The sequence below is a fragment of the Manihot esculenta genome, chromosome 12 (assembly GCF_001659605.2).
Source record: "Manihot esculenta cultivar AM560-2 chromosome 12, M.esculenta_v8, whole genome shotgun sequence".
NCBI classification, from domain to species: Eukaryota; Viridiplantae; Streptophyta; class Magnoliopsida; order Malpighiales; family Euphorbiaceae; genus Manihot; species Manihot esculenta.
The window spans coordinates 6,273,180-6,289,551 of record NC_035172.2 but is presented as its reverse complement, the minus strand read 5'-3'; the positions used below and the strand labels follow the sequence as shown (position 1 = coordinate 6,289,551).

The following is a 16,372-nucleotide window of genomic DNA, read 5'->3' as shown; positions in this document are numbered from 1 at the left end:
ATTTTTAATATAAATAAAAATTATCTTAAAATTTTAATTTTTTTTATTCAATAGGTTTTTTAAAGAATAATTTTATGTAAATTAAAATTTTTTTAGTTAAAATTGATTAAGGTAAATGGGTAATTGAGATAAATTTAAAAAAATTATTTTTATTATTCAAAATTTTAAAATTAGAATATAAACCTGAAAAGTGGTAGATGTTTTGAATTTTTCTTTCAATAAGTCCTTTTTAAGATATAAACTAATTCCATAGAGATAATATTAACCCATATTTATCTGTTGTTAAATGATATATTTAATTCTAACCCTATTCTTTGTTGGGGTCGCTCTCTCTTGAGCGTGTTCATCGTGTCCTCTGACATGCTTTGTTTCTTTGGTTAAACAGTTTATTTTTGTCGTTTCCATCAATGTCAATCATGGAGGTGAATCAGATTTCAAAAGACACGTAGGCTAGTTTGAATCTTGGGGATGCGAATGAGGAGGAGCTTGTTCTTGCTGAAGAAGAGGTTGGAGAGGAGGTAGATGACGCATCTCTATGTGTTGTTGGTCGTTTCCTAATTGAGCGGCCGGTGAATTTTACTGCCATGAAACATACTCTTGCTACTCTTATGAAACCCGTTATGGGGATGTCAGTGGAGGAACTTAATGCATGGTGGTATTTACATGTTTCAATTCTATCATGTTGTTGACATGAATAGAATCCTTGATATGAGCCCCTGGACTTTCAATAATCAAGCCTTGCTTATGGAGAAGTTGGGAGACTTCCAACATCCTTTTGATGTTCTGTTAAACCATATGTATATGTGGGTGAAGGTGTTTGGATTAAAGTTTGGTTTTAAGTATGATAAAGTGGTGCACAGATTGGGAGATATGCTTGGTACTTTTGTAGAAGCTGACCCTGATAATTATGAGAAGTGGGAATGCGAGTGAAGTTTGACATCAGAAGACCGATCAAAGATTCAATCCGTTTGAAAAAGGAGAAAACGAATGAATGGATTACTGTTAATTTTTTCTATGAGTGAATTCCAACTTTCTGCTTCTTATGCAAGATTATTGGGCATGGTGAAAAATTCTGTCCTTTGCTAGTTCAAGCTAATGGCGTTGCTGTTCCAAGGAAATATGGGCCCCATCTTCATGATGGAGGAAGAAGGAGCAACAATCTCATTGGTGCGAAGTGGCTTAGAGATCAACCTTCTTTTGCCGGTGGTTTTTTCGGTGAGGGATTAGGAGGAGGTGTTGTTCCGCGGGATGAGGATGGAAAGTCCATGAATCAAGGAGGTGATCTTCAGAATCCAGAAGCTGATCCTCAAAAAGTAGGAGATGATAGTGGCGGGAAGGAAGGGAACTCTCATTCAGAAGATTTGGGAGATAAGGTTAGTGAGAATGGAAAGTCAATGGAATGGAGCTGGATGAGAATGGGGTTGATTTTGTTACCATAATGGATACCAAGAGAAGGCGGACTGAGGGAATTGAAAGCCCATCGAATGTGGATTTGAGTGACACTACAAGCAGACATCCCATTGCTTCAAAAAACAGGAAGAAGGCGGGTTCTGGAGCCCAGAGCCGCTGATCAAGATGAGTTGCATTAATTGGAACTGCTATGATCTTGGCAATCCACGTGCAGTCCAAACATTGAAGCAGTTGGTTCGGGAGAATCGGTCAAATTATATTTTTTTAATTGAAACTATTTGTTTATTTTTCAAAGTTGATGAAATAAAAACAATGTTGAATTATGATGGGTTTTTTTGCTGTAGATTGTGTGGACTGAAGTGGTGGGCTTGCTCTTCTGTGGAAAGGTGTGGATTCTGTTAGCTTAATTGATTCTTCTAAGGGCTTTACTGATACTGAGGTTCGGTTAGATGGGTTGGATCCATGGAGATTAACTGGTTTTTATGGGGAGCTAGACAGAGGCAGGCATTCTGAGTTCTGAGTCCTGGGCTGTATTGAAGCACCTTGCAATGGTTAATTCCTTGCTGTGGGTGTGTATGGGGACTTTAATATTCTTTCTGCGTCTAAGAAAATTGGGGGCTTAGATCAACCGTATAATTTGAGACTGCTGGGTTGATCGGCTTACCTTGTGCATGTTATGGCTTCTCTTGGGATAATGGAAGGGATGGAAGAGATCATATAGAAGCTAAATTAGACAGGTGTTTAATTTCATAAAACTGGAAAATTCAATTTAATCAAGCGGTTGCTCGTACACTTAATTTATCTACCTCAGACCATCTTCCTACTTTGCTGCAGCTGCGAGTATTTGTTCCTTGGCATCAGGTACAACTTCTTCACTATGAGAACAACTGGTCTTCGGAACCTGACTGTCGTGAAATTGTGGAAGAATACTGGAATGCTGTTAATAATGAAGGTCTTCTTGGGAAACTTAGTTGTTGTGGGAAGGCATTAGACAGTTGGGGTAAACATTTTAAGAATAAGTTAAGGCACAAATTGATAATTATTGAAGGGTTTTAAACCGACTCAGAGGAAGAAGGACAAGTCAAGATCATTGACGTTTTCTGGAAGCGAAGCAGAGTTTGGGTCAGCTAATGCTTCAACAAGAAACATATTGGAAATAGAGAGCTAAGGACTGGGAGGGGATCATTGACGTTTTCTGGAAGCGAACCAGAGTTTGGGTCAGCTAATGCTTCAACATGAAACATATTGGAAATAGAGAGCTAAGGCTGACTGGCCGAGAGTTTGGGTCTTGACCAGCTGTGTAATAGTAATGGTGATTGGTGTAATTGGGACTCGGGCATTGATTCAATTATTATTAATTATTTTGATGCTCTTTATTCTTCACAGGAATATGATTTACAGGAGGTCATATCTTGTGTGCCAGAGGTGGTAATATCTTGTGTGCCAGAGGTGGTAATGTACTGTTAATGGAGGCATTTTCACCTAAAGAGGTTAAACAAACAATTTTCAGTATGGGTGTTGACAAGTCACTAGGAGTTGAAGGGTTGAATCCTGGTTTTTTCTAGCACTTTTGGAATCTGATCCAACGTGAGGTTTCGGAGTTTTGTATTTCTAGTCTTGCATGTGGTAGCTTTCCTCATCAACTTAATGAAAGGATATTGATACCGAAGAAAGTGAATCCTGAAGGCATGATGGATCTTCATCCCATCCCATTGCTTTGTGTTAAGTTTTGTACAAAATTATGGCGAAGATGCCGGCTAATAGGTTGAAACCATTGCTGTCATGTATTATTTCACCGGAGTAGAGTGCCTTTGTTGCGGGGAAACATATACAAGATAATTCAGTGATAGTTTATGAAGTATTGCATTCAATTAGTGGGAAGAGGCAAGGAAAAACGGGTCTGGCAGCCTTAAAAATAGACATAAGCAAGGCTTATGACATATTAGAATGGTCTTTTTTGAAGGCGGTTATGATCAAGATGGGTTTTGGTGCTCCTTGAATTCAGATGATTTTGCAGTGTGGGTCTACAGTACATTATAAGGTATTGCATCAAGGGAAAATGTCCCCTGCTCAGTCCCTATTTATTTATTCTTTGTGCGGAGGTAATTTCTCGTTTAATAAGCTTGTGTGGGTTCAGGAGAAATTCATAACAGCATAGTGAAACGAGATGCTTCGATGATATCTCACTTATTTTTTTGCTAACGACTGTAGTTGTCCATTAAAGCTACAAAAAGGGAAGTAGGGACTATCAAAATCAATTTTAAGAACTTATGAGAGGGCATCTGGTCAAGCAGTTAACTTTGTTAAATCCCTTATCTATTTCATTCTTAATACTCCCTTCACCCTTCAGTTTTTAAAATATCTATTTATGGGTCGTCGAGAGTACCTGACCATGATAATTTGGGTAATTACTTGGGTTTGCCTACCGTTATTGGACGTAATAAAAAAGAGATTTTCAAGTTTGTTGGAAAAGAATGCATTCATGGAAGCATCGATTTTTTTTTTCTAAGGCTGGGAAAGAAATTTTAATCAAGTCTGTATTGCAGGCTATGTTATGTCCTTGTTTTTGCTTCCAAGAGGAACGTGTGAGAGCTGGAAAATGTTTTTGCTGATTTTTAGTGGGGCAAAAATTCACGTCTGCTAATTTACTTTGGATGTCTAAATCTTGTGGGGGCTTGCAGTTTAAGAGGATTCGTGAGTTTAATGTTGCTTTGTTGAGGCGGCTAGGATGGAGACTCATAACTAATCCCAACTCGCTCATGGTGAAAGTCTTAAAGGCTCGCTATTTTGCAAATACAGACTTTTTACTGGCTCAGATTGGCGCTAATCCGAGTTATGTGTGGCGAAGTATTCTTGAGTCACGGGAAATTATCAGAAAAGGAGCTTGTTGGAGAATTGATGATGGTAGTACAATTTCGATTGGGATGGATTCATGGCTTCATGATCCTGAAAATCCATTTGTTGTAACCCAATTCAGTGATGATAACACGTGTTTATGGTGAGTGACCTGATGAATAATGGGAGTTGGAGTGATAGTCTGATTCACTCGGTATTCATAAAAAGGGATGTGTAGCTGATTCTGTCGATTCCTCTGAGCAATGATAGTAAAGATTCCCAATTTTGGTTGCTTGATAAAAAAGGCATTTATACAGTAAAATGAGCATATATAGAAGCTTGATCCCAGATGATGAGGTGGTGGGAGGGGATATTAATTGTATGTGGAAGAAGATTTAGAAGCTCCCACTTTCTCCACAAGTCAAGAACTTTGCATTATGAGAAGGAAATAATATTGTTCCTAGTAGGGAAGTGCTGTTGAATCGACGTGTTCCTGTGCCTTATATTTATGCTCTCTACAATTTGGAAACGGAATTAATTTTACATTTATTGGTTCGGTGTGGGTATGCACAGCAGGTATGGACAGCTTCTAATGTTGGTTGGTACAGACCAAACGTTGCAACTTTTGTAGAATGGTTAGCAGCTGTGATTCAATTATTTAATGAGTCTGATGCTTGTATGATTTTGTGGACGTGTTGGTCATTCTGGAATTCAAAAAACTCAGTTCTTTGGGAGAATAGGTATCGATCGCTGGTTCAGACTTGGATGAGTGCGAAGTGCACACAAGACGCTTGGCAAAATGCCCAAGTGAAAAATGCTAAAGTTCCACAATAGATACGAAGTAGGGCTTGGCATAAACCAGAGGAGGGATGGATTAAAGTTAATGTGGATGCAGCTACCAATGTTAATGATTCCACAGGATTGGCTTTTATTGCGAGAGATAAGCATGGCAGATTCTTAGCTGCTAAGAATTTGATAATTCCAGTCAGCTTCAATCCACGAACGGCTGAAGCGTTTGCTTTGAAGGAAGCACTTAGTTGGCTTTATGATAAGCAGTGGGCTCGAGTGATCATTGAGACGGATTGTCAAGAGGTATTTTTTGCTGTAACTGACAGAATGGGCGTTGATTTTACTCCTTTTGGAGCAGATATCAAAGATATTCAGCAACTTCAACGTCAATTCCAACATTACTGCCGTTGGAGTTGTGTTTCTTGCCTTGCAAACATGGCAGCTCATGAGCTTGTACGAGCTACTAGATTGATTGTTAATGTATATAATGGATGTTTTATTGTATGACTTTGAATTAATAAAACACTCTACTTTGATTATAAAAAAAACTGTACTATTAAATATACAGTAGACGATTTTAATAATAAATAGATTTTATTTTATATTTATAATTATAAAAATTTTATAATAAATATATTATTTTTAATTATTTTATATATACTGTTATTTTAAATTAAATAATATATTTATTATAAAGTATTCATAATTATTATTATAAAATAACCGTTGAAGATATTAAAATATATTTAATAATTATATTATTTGTTTTTAATTTTAAAAATTAATTAAAATTAGAATCAATATATTTAAAATTTAAATGTTTAAATTAAACATTAATATTTAAATAAATTACGAAATAATATAAATGTTAAAATTTTTTTAATCAATTAAAAATAATAAAAATAATACATGTGATAGGCTAATTAAATTATTATATTATTATATAAATTATTTTTTAAAAATAAAATAAAATTAATTATTATATTAATAAAATTTTATCAAATAGGGATATTATTCTAAACAGAGAAACGATTATGCCATAATTTGGCAAAAATATCTCTCAAATCTCAATTACTTATCTAAACTCCTATATAAAATAATTTGATAAACTTGCTCCTCTTTCTTTTTCATCTCTCGAATATAAATCATTAAAATCTCCTAAATAAAGTTACGGAAAAAATTTTTTACGAGATTTATCTCGAATAAAATTTCAAAACTGACGTCGCCATTGTGATTCCAAAAACTTATAATAACTATAATAATCAGTAAATTTCCATTGAATATACATTTCGAAACAACCGAATTAATAAAATTTGAAAAAAAGTCAATAACAAAAAACAGACACATGACTTTTCCACGTTAGCGAAAGACCTCCTTCCAATTCTGGTCGAGAAATAACTATTAAAATATAAAAAATTATGAAAAAATTTTATACGAGAACGAAGAGTTTTTTTTTTCATAAAAAATAAAATATCTACCTTGTAATTAATAATTAAATCCTTCAATACATTAAATGTTCGAGAATTGTCGAGTTTTCAGTAATTTCAATACAGTACGATCATTTTTTTAGTTTATCATATAAATTATTTTCGGTTATCACATAAATTATTAAATTTAAAAATTTACTGATTAATTAAAATTATATTAAAATATAAAAATTAAATTAATTAAATTAAAATATAAATACGTGTAAACCTCCAAACTATTTAGTCAATACGTGGAAACCTTTGTAATTGCTCTACAAACGACTCGTCGTTGCACCTTCTCATCTGTTTCTGTAGAATTTTCAACATTTTTGTCCTGAAAGACCAAAATAACCCCACAACAGCCATTTCCTTTTCCGTCTCCTCTCCAGAAGCTTCCCAAACCCCTATTATAGTATCAAAAACCCTACTATAAACCTCGTAGCAACTTGCTCGCTACTAGGAGTTCATTTCACTGTTTTCTCTTTCTGGCTTTGCTATCTTGAAATTCCTTGCCAATTTCAACATTTTCAACCATGCACAGGCTTTCAAAGCGTTCCGTTTCTGCTATCCTCCGAGCTGGTGGCTCGCCTTGCCGGAGGAGCGTAGCTGCGGCCCCTCTTTCTTGCTCTTCTCACTTGGCCGATTCGGTACACTTAAAATCCCTGCCATTTCTATCTTGTCATCTTGGTTGCTTCTTTTAAGCGTCCTTGTTCTCTGAAATGGACCGAGTTACTGATATTTATATGAATTCTTGTTGCTGATTAATATCAAATGGGTTATGTAGTTTGTTACCCGGCGATTTTATGATGATTAGGTGTTCTACTAATTTTGGATTATTTTGTGTTGATGATCAAGGTTGATGGTTATGTGTTGAACTAATTTGTGGTTTGCTTTCGTTGAATAAATGAAGGTTTATTGTATTTTCAACATCTTAGCGCTACATTAGATTATAAGTCGTGGTTTATAGCTAGCTTCTATAGCAAGGGTTTTGGATAGAAAACCTTTGTTTTAATTCTTATCCATTTATGCAATTCAACTTGGAAATTTGTTTCTTCTTTCGGATGAATTTATGTTTCTTTGTGTTCTTTATTTTCTGCCCAGTGTTGTCTAATTCCCCTTCTATTTTTAGTATTTTGTTGCATAAATTTCTTGTATACTGTATGTTGATAAGTAACATTCTGAATGTGAATACCGGTGAATTTGCAATCAATTAATATCTCTTTATTGGCTTGAAATTCTAGATTGTTCATCTTCTATTTTCACTTTGGACTTTGAGCAGGCTGTGGATGGAGATAATCGAGTTAGATGGTACTCAGCAGTAACCTCTGTTAAACTGGTACCAAATAAAGCTGGCGCTTCAACTCAATTAAACTTGAAAAATGGCTTGTTTTTGGGTAATCGATATGAGTCCACTGCAGCAGAATCTGATGCATCTTCACCTCCACCACCAGTGGGTGAAAAATATGAATATCAAGCTGAGGTAATATATGCTTGGAATTTAGGGTTAATTCATTTTATATTTAGAGGAACAAAGGTATTAACCTGCTACTTTTTATTGCCCCTTATCTTTTTTCATGAACTGCACTTTTTGTTCTTTTATGAATGACAGGTTAGTCGCCTCATGGATCTCATTGTTAATAGTTTATACAGCAACAAAGAGGTGTTTCTTAGGGAGCTTATCAGGCATGTTCTAATCTTTATTGCTTTTTGCCATTTGTGAAACAGCTTCCACATCTTCTTTTCTATCCTCTACCTATTCGTGAAACACCGGTAGAGGTTGATGTTGATTGGACATATATTGTTAACGTCATTGGTGATGATTGGCAAATAAGATTTTAAAATTTTATATTTGTTTCAATGGAATACACCATAGAAAAAACAACTAGTTGAACTGAGGTTAATTAATTTCAAGACTATAGATGAATCTCATCCTAATATTCTGAAGAGGTCTAATATTTATATGCTCAAGATATGTTATTTCTTATAGAATTTCTCTACCATGGAGAGTACAGGATAATGGATAGAAACAATGCAAACAACATTATTAATATTCTTTATGTTGTCTTTTGAAGTTTATATATTTTTATTTCATACTGATGTATTAGGCTAGTGCTGTATTTATGTTTTCTGCTGTTTTGGATGGTATGTTATTTGAGGCAATGTTGATTTTATGCATTTGCTTGTTTTGGTTGTGTTATAATATTTTTTGAATTATGTTCCAATTGATTCTGTCTCACAGTGTGTTTATGTAATTGTTGAACTGTTGATTCTGTGCATTTTTCTCATTTCTTTTTGTGACTGTTGATTTTGTTTATTTGCTTTATGATTCTCTAAAAATAGATATGCCATTTGTGCATTTCATTTGTGTTGATTTTGGCCATTTTGTGCATTTGTAAGTTAAAACTGTTGGCCATTGCTGTTGAAATATTAGTATGTTGGCCACTTTCTGTAGTCCCAAATTGGGCTCAAATCCAGCTGAAACCAACAAACCATACTCAAATTTTCAGTTTAATTCAATTCAGCTCATGCTTCAGTTTGGTTCATTATTAAAATAAGGAGTTTGGTTCATTATTAGAATCAAACCAACCAATTGCACAGCCCCTAGCCCCAGGGGACTCTGGAAATTCTTACCTTTTGTATCAATGCTAAACAAAATGTCTACATGAAATCTGAGCTCATGTTTACCTCCTTGACCTGGTCCATATATTCTTTTTGCACGACTCCATTACTATCTCTTTACATGATATGACCCATTATGTCCATTTGGTTTTAGTAGACAATGATGTAGTGTTTGTTTGCTTCATTATTGAACTTAAAGCTGCGCGATAAAAGATTAGTGATTTCAATTGCTCTTGCTTTGCTGTCCTTTAGCATCTGATTTTTTAGTGCATATATTTATATCCACAGCAATGCTAGTGATGCCTTGGACAAGCTGCGATTTCTTGGTGTCACTGAGCCTGAGCTTTTGAAGGATGCTGCTGATCTTGACATCCGTATTCAAACTGATAAGGATAATGGAATTGTGACTATCACGTAAGCTACAATAAGTTCATAGATTATTAGCTATTAATCTTTCTTCAGATTCAGCTGTTCAAATCATTGCCCTCTCTTGCAGTGACTCTGGCATCGGTATGACTCGTCAAGAATTAATCGACTGTCTAGGAACTATTGCACAAAGTGGAACTGCAAAATTTTTGAAGGCATTGAAGGTCAAATACTTCTCTAACTGGCAACTTATTGATTTTTTTAATTGGCTTCTTTTTTTTTTTTTTTTCTTTGGGGGGGGGGGGGGAGGAAAGGAGCCGGAGGTGTGGCCGTTCTTTGGTGTATTTGAAGGACTTATTTTCTTTTAACAGGATAGCAAGGATGCTGGTGCTGATAACAATTTAATTGGTCAGTTCGGTGTTGGCTTTTATTCAGCTTTCCTGGTCTCAGATCGGGTATGATTGTAGCTGAAAATTCTAAACCTTTTTATGTGTACTATCATTGAATCGTGGATTTGGCAGCTTCCCACTCCTTGGGATTGATATATCTTTTTACTTGAAGGTGGTTGTCTCAACAAAAAGCCCAAAATCCGATAAACAATATGTATGGGAAGGTGAGGCCAATGCTAGCTCCTATACCATTCGAGAGGAGACGGACCCTGAGAAGATCATTCCAAGGGGGACCCGCCTTACATTGTATCTTAAGGTTTAGCTTCTTTGTTTTATGTGGCTGTTTTCTTCTGCTATAACTTGCAAAGTATACCTTTTCTGAAACATTCTTTTGTCTACTGTCAGCATGATGACAAGGGCTTTGCAAATCCAGAGCGGATTCAAAAGCTTGTGAAAAATTACTCTCAGTTTGTTTCATTTCCAATATACACCTGGCAGGAAAAAGGATACACTAAAGAGGTATTTTACTTTTTTAGGGGGTGGGGGGTGGGGAAGGGGGAAGAGAGATGCTAGGGATACCCATTATGAATCCCAGCCTCTTGTGAATTGCACATGCAACACATTTTTTATTGAGGACTGAGATATGTTTGGAGTCATGATTGTACAAAGTCTTCCTACTTCATTTGTGTTTGGGATAATCAATTTATTGTTCCTTACCTTGTGGCAGGTTGAGGTTGATGAGGAGCCCACCGAAGCCAAAAAAGATGAACAAGATAATACAACCGAGGTTTTACCATATCTTGCTTAACAATTTTGAATTACCTGTTGAATTTTAAGGTTTATTTATTTTTTATTTTATTTTATTTTTATGATCATCTGGTTATGCCTGTGTAACAGAAAAAGAAGAAAACAAAGACTGTTGTTGAGAGGTACTGGGACTGGGAACTGACTAATGAGACTCAACCATTATGGGTGAGTTAAAGGAAGGAATCAAAACTGTTGTTGGTTGAACTACTTAGAAGCCATTCTTGTGGCAAAGGTTGTGATGTCAGTCTTTTGGTATGTGCAGCTTCGCAACCCTAAGGAAGTATCTACAGAGGAATACAACGAGTTCTACAAGAAAACTTTTAATGAATACATGGATCCATTAGCATCCTCACATTTCACAACAGAGGTAATAGAAAGGGCAATTAGCAACTTTGGTAATTGCTTCAGTTAATGAATTATATATATATGTTCCTATGATTGAAAATGATATCATCATATGTAGGATCTCACTTAGTACTTGCTTCTAGAAAAGGTGATAATTATCTTCTGGTAAAAACCAAGGGAAATTTGATGAAGGAAAAGTATACCCTTAATGGCTTTTGACATGTTTTACTGATTAATTTGACTGACTAGATGTTTGACTCTAATTTCTGATTTTCTCCTTTCTCCATTGTGCTGTTATTATTGATTTGGGAGATGTTGATGGTTGGTTTCACAGGGTGAGGTGGAGTTCAGATCTGTAATTTATGTGCCAGCTGTTGCTCCTACAGGAAAGGACGACATAGTTAATCCCAAGACAAAAAATATCAGGCTCTATGTGAAAAGAGTATTCATTTCAGATGATTTTGATGGAGAGCTGGTAAGAATGAGATCCTTGATCATTTCCTAACCAGAGAGAGGGAGGGAGGGAGAGAGGTTGCATTTGAACTTGGTCATAGTAATCCTTTTTATTTTTGCTTGCATTAGTTCCCTCGATATCTGAGCTTCGTAAAAGGTGTTGTGGACTCAAATGATCTTCCTCTCAATGTTTCACGTGAAATTCTTCAAGAAAGTCGCATCGTAAGTATATCCAGCATGCTTTTGTTGCCTTGAAGCTTATGCTATGCTCTTTAATGGATTTTTATCTGACTAATTATATCTTTCTAATCTTGATCTTTTGTGCTTTCCTTGAAGGTACGGATCATGCGGAAACGATTGGTTAGAAAGGCCTTTGACATGATTTTGGGAATATCCTTGAGTGAGAATAGAGAAGTATGCTCTTGCCTCTTAGTCAAGTTTATTGACCTATTTTATTTAGCCAGAAAACCTTGGTTCTCCTGTATTTAAACCTACGAGTGGGGGATCTTGTTTTTCTCCCCTTCTTTTCTCCAATAACTTATTATCCTTTTTTTTTCCAGGACTATGAGAAGTTCTGGGAGAACTGTGGCAAGTATTTGAAATTGGGTTGCATTGAGGATCGTGAAAACCACAAGCGAATTGCACCATTGCTTAGATTCTTCTCTTCCCAGAGTGAGGAGGAGATGATAAGCTTGGATGAGTATGTAGAGAACATGAAGCCTGATCAAAAGGCTATCTATTACATTGCTTCTGATAGTGTGACAAGTGCCAAGAACACACCTTTCTTAGAGAGACTTATTGAGAAGGACATTGAAGTATGTGAATGTGTTATTGGAGGGTCTAGACCTTGAAGCTTATTATGTTGTGCTATGCCCTCATGTTGATACATGAATGCTTTTTTGATGTTACTTCTGCAGGTGCTGTTCTTAGTTGATCCCATTGATGAGGTTGCCATCCAGAATTTGAAATCTTACAAGGAGAAGGATTTTGTTGATATCAGCAAGGAAGACTTAGATTTAGGTCAGGATTCTGAGATCTTGGACATTTTGAAATTTAAATTCTATCTTCGGTCCAGTGGCTTCCTCCTGTGCCTCAGCCACTTTACAGTTTTTTCTGCCGTTATATTTTAGTATGCCAATTTCTTAATTGAGATATGGACTTTGCGTGGATCATGAAAGAGCGTTTTTCTCAATCCTTCCATTTTAGATTATTGACCTCCATTTAGAGAGTGTAATTCAAATCTCCAACTTCTTCAGGTGATAAGAATGAGGAAAAAGAGAAGGAGATGAAGCAGGAGTTTGGCCAAACTTGTGATTGGATTAAGAAGCGTTTGGGTGACAAAGTTGCTAGTGTACAAATCTCAAACCGCCTGAGCTCCTCACCCTGTGTTCTTGCATCTGGAAAATTTGGTTGGTCTGCCAACATGGAGAGGTAAAGTTGTCTATTGTTGCTTGTATCAATGATATAATTTAAGAATCATTTTCAGCACAATTGAAATTCTTGTAGGCTAATGAAGTCACAAACAGTTGGTGACGTGTCTAGCCTGGAATTCATGAGAGGCAGAAGGGTGTTTGAGATCAATCCTGAGCACGCAATAATTAAGAGCTTACATGTAGGGTGAACGTTTCTATTGCTGTCTCTCCTCTCTCACACAGGCACATGATTGTTTGAGACCTAATGGCTCTAGCGAGGACAATGCAGTATTCTGAATCTTCTAATTCTTTGCAGGAGGCATGCAGGATTAACCCGGATGATGAAGATGCCCTGAAAGCTATCGATCTTCTTTATGATGCGGCTTTAGTCTCTAGTGGATTTACTGTAAGTACATTTAGTGTTCTTGTGGCTTTGGGGAATCATGATCTAATTGTCGGTACGGTTGATGAAATTACTTCCCTAAAATTTAGCCATGGCAGTAATAGAAGCGGACGATTATTGTACTTGGTTCTTCATGTGGCCAGCTTTAATAGCATCACATTTGACTGTTGTCTAACTAGTTCTCTGATTGATGCAGCCTGAGAATCCAGCACAGCTTGGTGGGAAGATATATGAGATGATGCGCATTGCCATTTCAGGGAAATGGTCAACACCTGCATCTCGTCAAGCTCACATCCCAGAAACATTAGAAGCTGAGGTGGTTGAGCCAGTTGAAGCCGGTAGTCACAAGTGAAGATGAGAATTTTCTCCATTTCCTTGTTTCCAAACACACATAGTACTCGGGGGGAAAAAAAAGAAAGAAATTTAGGGCGTAGTTGGTAGATGGGCAGAGGAATTGGACAGTCAAATGTGTGAATTTAATTTCTCATGAGATTCGTTTTTATATTACGGTTTATTATTAATTATCGCTATTATTCCATTCTTCTTTCTCTACTTATCTCTCTATCAGCATATCTTTTTACGGGGCTTCTACCCATTTCTATGAACGGAAGAGCATTTGGTTTGGAGTTGGGGTGGGTTAATATGGAAGAAAGGGATCGGCAGTGGTTCCTCAAATGATATTAGTTTTTAATCTTATATGGAAAATGAAAAATCTGATTCGTCCGCTTGTTTCAGGCGTAAATGTATATATTTAAGGTAAAATTAGAGAGACATCAAAAAGATATTAAGATTTTAAAAAGTTCGTTAAAAAAAATTATTTTTATAAAATTAAATGATCCAAGTATAAGATTTTTTTTAATATTATATAAATTAAATAGTAAATTATTTAGCAGATAAAATTAATAAAATTATTAATTATTAAATTTTTTAATATATTTTTTATAATTGAAATATCAATTAGTTTTTTTATATTATATACATTAAATAATAAATTTTTTAATATTTAAATGTAATTATAACTTGAATTTTAGAAAATTAGTGGTCATCAAGCCCTCACCACATCCCATTTTGGTTGATGCAATGATCATAATAATGTTTTCGTTACAAAATAAATGAAGATTAAAATTATTTGGTTGACACAACGAATCATAATAATGTTTTTGTTACAAAATAAATGAAGATTAAAATTAAAGGAGTCAATGGGCTTTTCTAGTGTCGAAGGAGAAGGAAAAAGAAATTGAAAAATAATATGTTAGAAGGTTTATTTTTTTTTAAATATTAAGGTTAAATTTATATTTGCATTCTAAACTTTATAAAAAAAATTCGTATAGCAGCCTAAATTTTAATAACGTTCTATAATACACCTCTAAACTATTCAAAAGTATAATTAAAATGAATATAAATATATTGAAATATATTCATAATAGGTTACATAATTTCATTATTTATAATCAATAACTTAATAAAAATAATAATCATCATAATGTGCAAATTTTAAAATTGAATTTCACAGTATATTTTCTATATTTAGAAAATATTCTCTTTGAATTTAATTAATCTAAAAAAGTTATAAAAAAAACTCAGACTATTTATTAATACGACTTCTAAAATCATTTTAATTCTATTTTAAATAAATCAAGTGTATAATGAGACATTTTAAAATTTTAGAGTGTCATATAATTTTTTTAATAAAATTTAAGGATGTAAATAATTATTTTATATAATATTAAACTTATAATATATGGAGGCGGTAGTTGCATCTCACAAATGCTACTTTTATCTTTCTGATTTTTTGAGAGATTTCTCTTAAAAGCTTATTGTTCCCTTTCTCTTTGTATAGTAAAATGTTTTATCTTTAAAGTTTCGGGTTTTCTTTGCTTTTCAAGGACAAAGAAAACATATTTTCTCAGTGGGATGACACACATATTCTCTTATTATATCCATATCAATATATGAAGATTTTTATTGTTATTTTGAGCAAATCCAATACTAATATAAAAGAGGTTATATGCATTTTTATTGTAGGTTTGGTGTATTGTATACATCAACTTTGGAGAGGATCCTAAAGAGGACAACTTTGAGAATTAAGGGATCAAAGAGTAATTTGCCTCATGGCTACACAAGACTAAGATGCCATTTCTCTCCTTCCTTAAGTTAGTGGTGGATACCTTGAAATAATCTTCAAGTTGGTGATAGTATCATAAGTGCAAGTGGTTTCTCAAATCTCAGTTGGGCAACCTTAGACTAGGGTTATTTGTGCAAGGGATCTTAGGATTTATAGCTTTGTTCTATGGTTAGGATCTTTTTTATTTTCAGACTATGGGCCTTATGTGTATCTCTCTTGTCCTTTGGATTTCTATGCAATAAAATTTTGCACTTCAAAAAGAAATTAACTTATGCAATTGATAAAATAATGGTGAAACTTGCATGTGGTTTTACAGATATATGCAAGTATTTTCCATATAACAGGCAATTCTTATCTTATATTTTGATTGGTCCCCTTTGTTCTCTTTCTTTAGTACCAACAGTTCCTAAAAACTGAACCCTTTCCCTTTAGTATTAACTAATCCATAGAGATCTTTACATGCTCCTAGACAGGAAAAACCATCCATTTTCCGACTCAGAGTAGTGGGTTTCCTTCATTCCCCACCTCTGGGTGGAATTGTAAGATCAAAAATTACCTCGTTTTGATTTTTTTAGCAAATTAGTGCATATGGAGAGGGATTTGCATTTGGATCTATAGTTTTTATCTTTGTTGAGTTTGTTAGTTGCATGCAGGTTGTTTTATTGACCAATCCAGAGAGATCTTCACTTGCATGTGACAGGAGAAAGCAAGTTTTTTATTAGTGGCTTCCTCTTTGTGTTTATACTCTCTTCACCTAGTGAGTTTCAGTAGGGTGACAAATTTATCACGGCTAAGTGAAAGATCTAAATTATGTTTGATGTGGAGAATCTCGAGAACTTTAACTGTTTTTCCTTTGATGGACAGTTGATCTTCAAGGCAAGAAGTTGACGATGAGCTATGAGATGAATTCTACTTAAATTGATTATAGTTGTGTTAGCATGGGATTGGGTTTT

The 16,372-nt window shown here is 34.8% G+C and overlaps 1 protein-coding gene and 1 long non-coding RNA gene across 3 annotated transcripts; both read left to right on the top strand.

Moving 5' to 3' along the window:
* Window positions 1-342: 342 nt before the first annotated feature.
* Window positions 343-3,915, top strand: LOC110627856. Its single transcript, XR_002489924.2, has 2 exons — window positions 343-1,658; window positions 1,755-3,915. It is a non-coding gene; the product is annotated as an uncharacterized LOC110627856 (long non-coding RNA).
* A 2,937-nt stretch (window positions 3,916-6,852) lies between these two features.
* On the top strand, window positions 6,853-13,832 carry LOC110628482 (heat shock protein 90-6, mitochondrial). Of its 2 annotated transcripts, XM_021775156.2 has the most exons (20): window positions 6,853-7,147; window positions 7,780-7,980; window positions 8,110-8,183; window positions 9,408-9,533; window positions 9,616-9,709; window positions 9,857-9,940; window positions 10,047-10,190; window positions 10,280-10,393; window positions 10,602-10,661; window positions 10,772-10,846; window positions 10,944-11,048; window positions 11,361-11,501; window positions 11,609-11,701; window positions 11,816-11,893; window positions 12,040-12,294; window positions 12,397-12,499; window positions 12,736-12,910; window positions 12,986-13,091; window positions 13,208-13,297; window positions 13,491-13,832. In XM_021775156.2, exons 1-20 carry the CDS (start codon window positions 7,034-7,036, stop codon window positions 13,644-13,646), a joined length of 2,388 nt encoding a protein of 795 aa, XP_021630848.1. In that variant the 5' UTR covers window positions 6,853-7,033; the 3' UTR covers window positions 13,647-13,832. The 2 variants fall into 2 exon arrangements, with proteins under 2 accessions (XP_021630848.1, XP_021630847.1); XM_021775155.2 differs by having other exon boundaries at window positions 13,208-13,832.
* The last annotated feature ends 2,540 nt before the right edge of the window (window positions 13,833-16,372 follow it).

Excerpts from the sequence above, each read along its gene's own strand:
- LOC110628482 (XM_021775155.2), top strand. The coding sequence starts at position 7,034 with ATGCACAGGCTTTCAAAGCGTTCCGTTTCTGCTATCCTCCGAGCTGGT. Across the intron at positions 7,981-8,109 it reads AATATGAATATCAAGCTGAG|GTTAGTCGCCTCATGGATCT; the intron begins GTAATATATGCT and ends TATGAATGACAG. Across the intron at positions 13,092-13,207 it reads CAATAATTAAGAGCTTACAT|GAGGCATGCAGGATTAACCC; the intron begins GTAGGGTGAACG and ends AATTCTTTGCAG.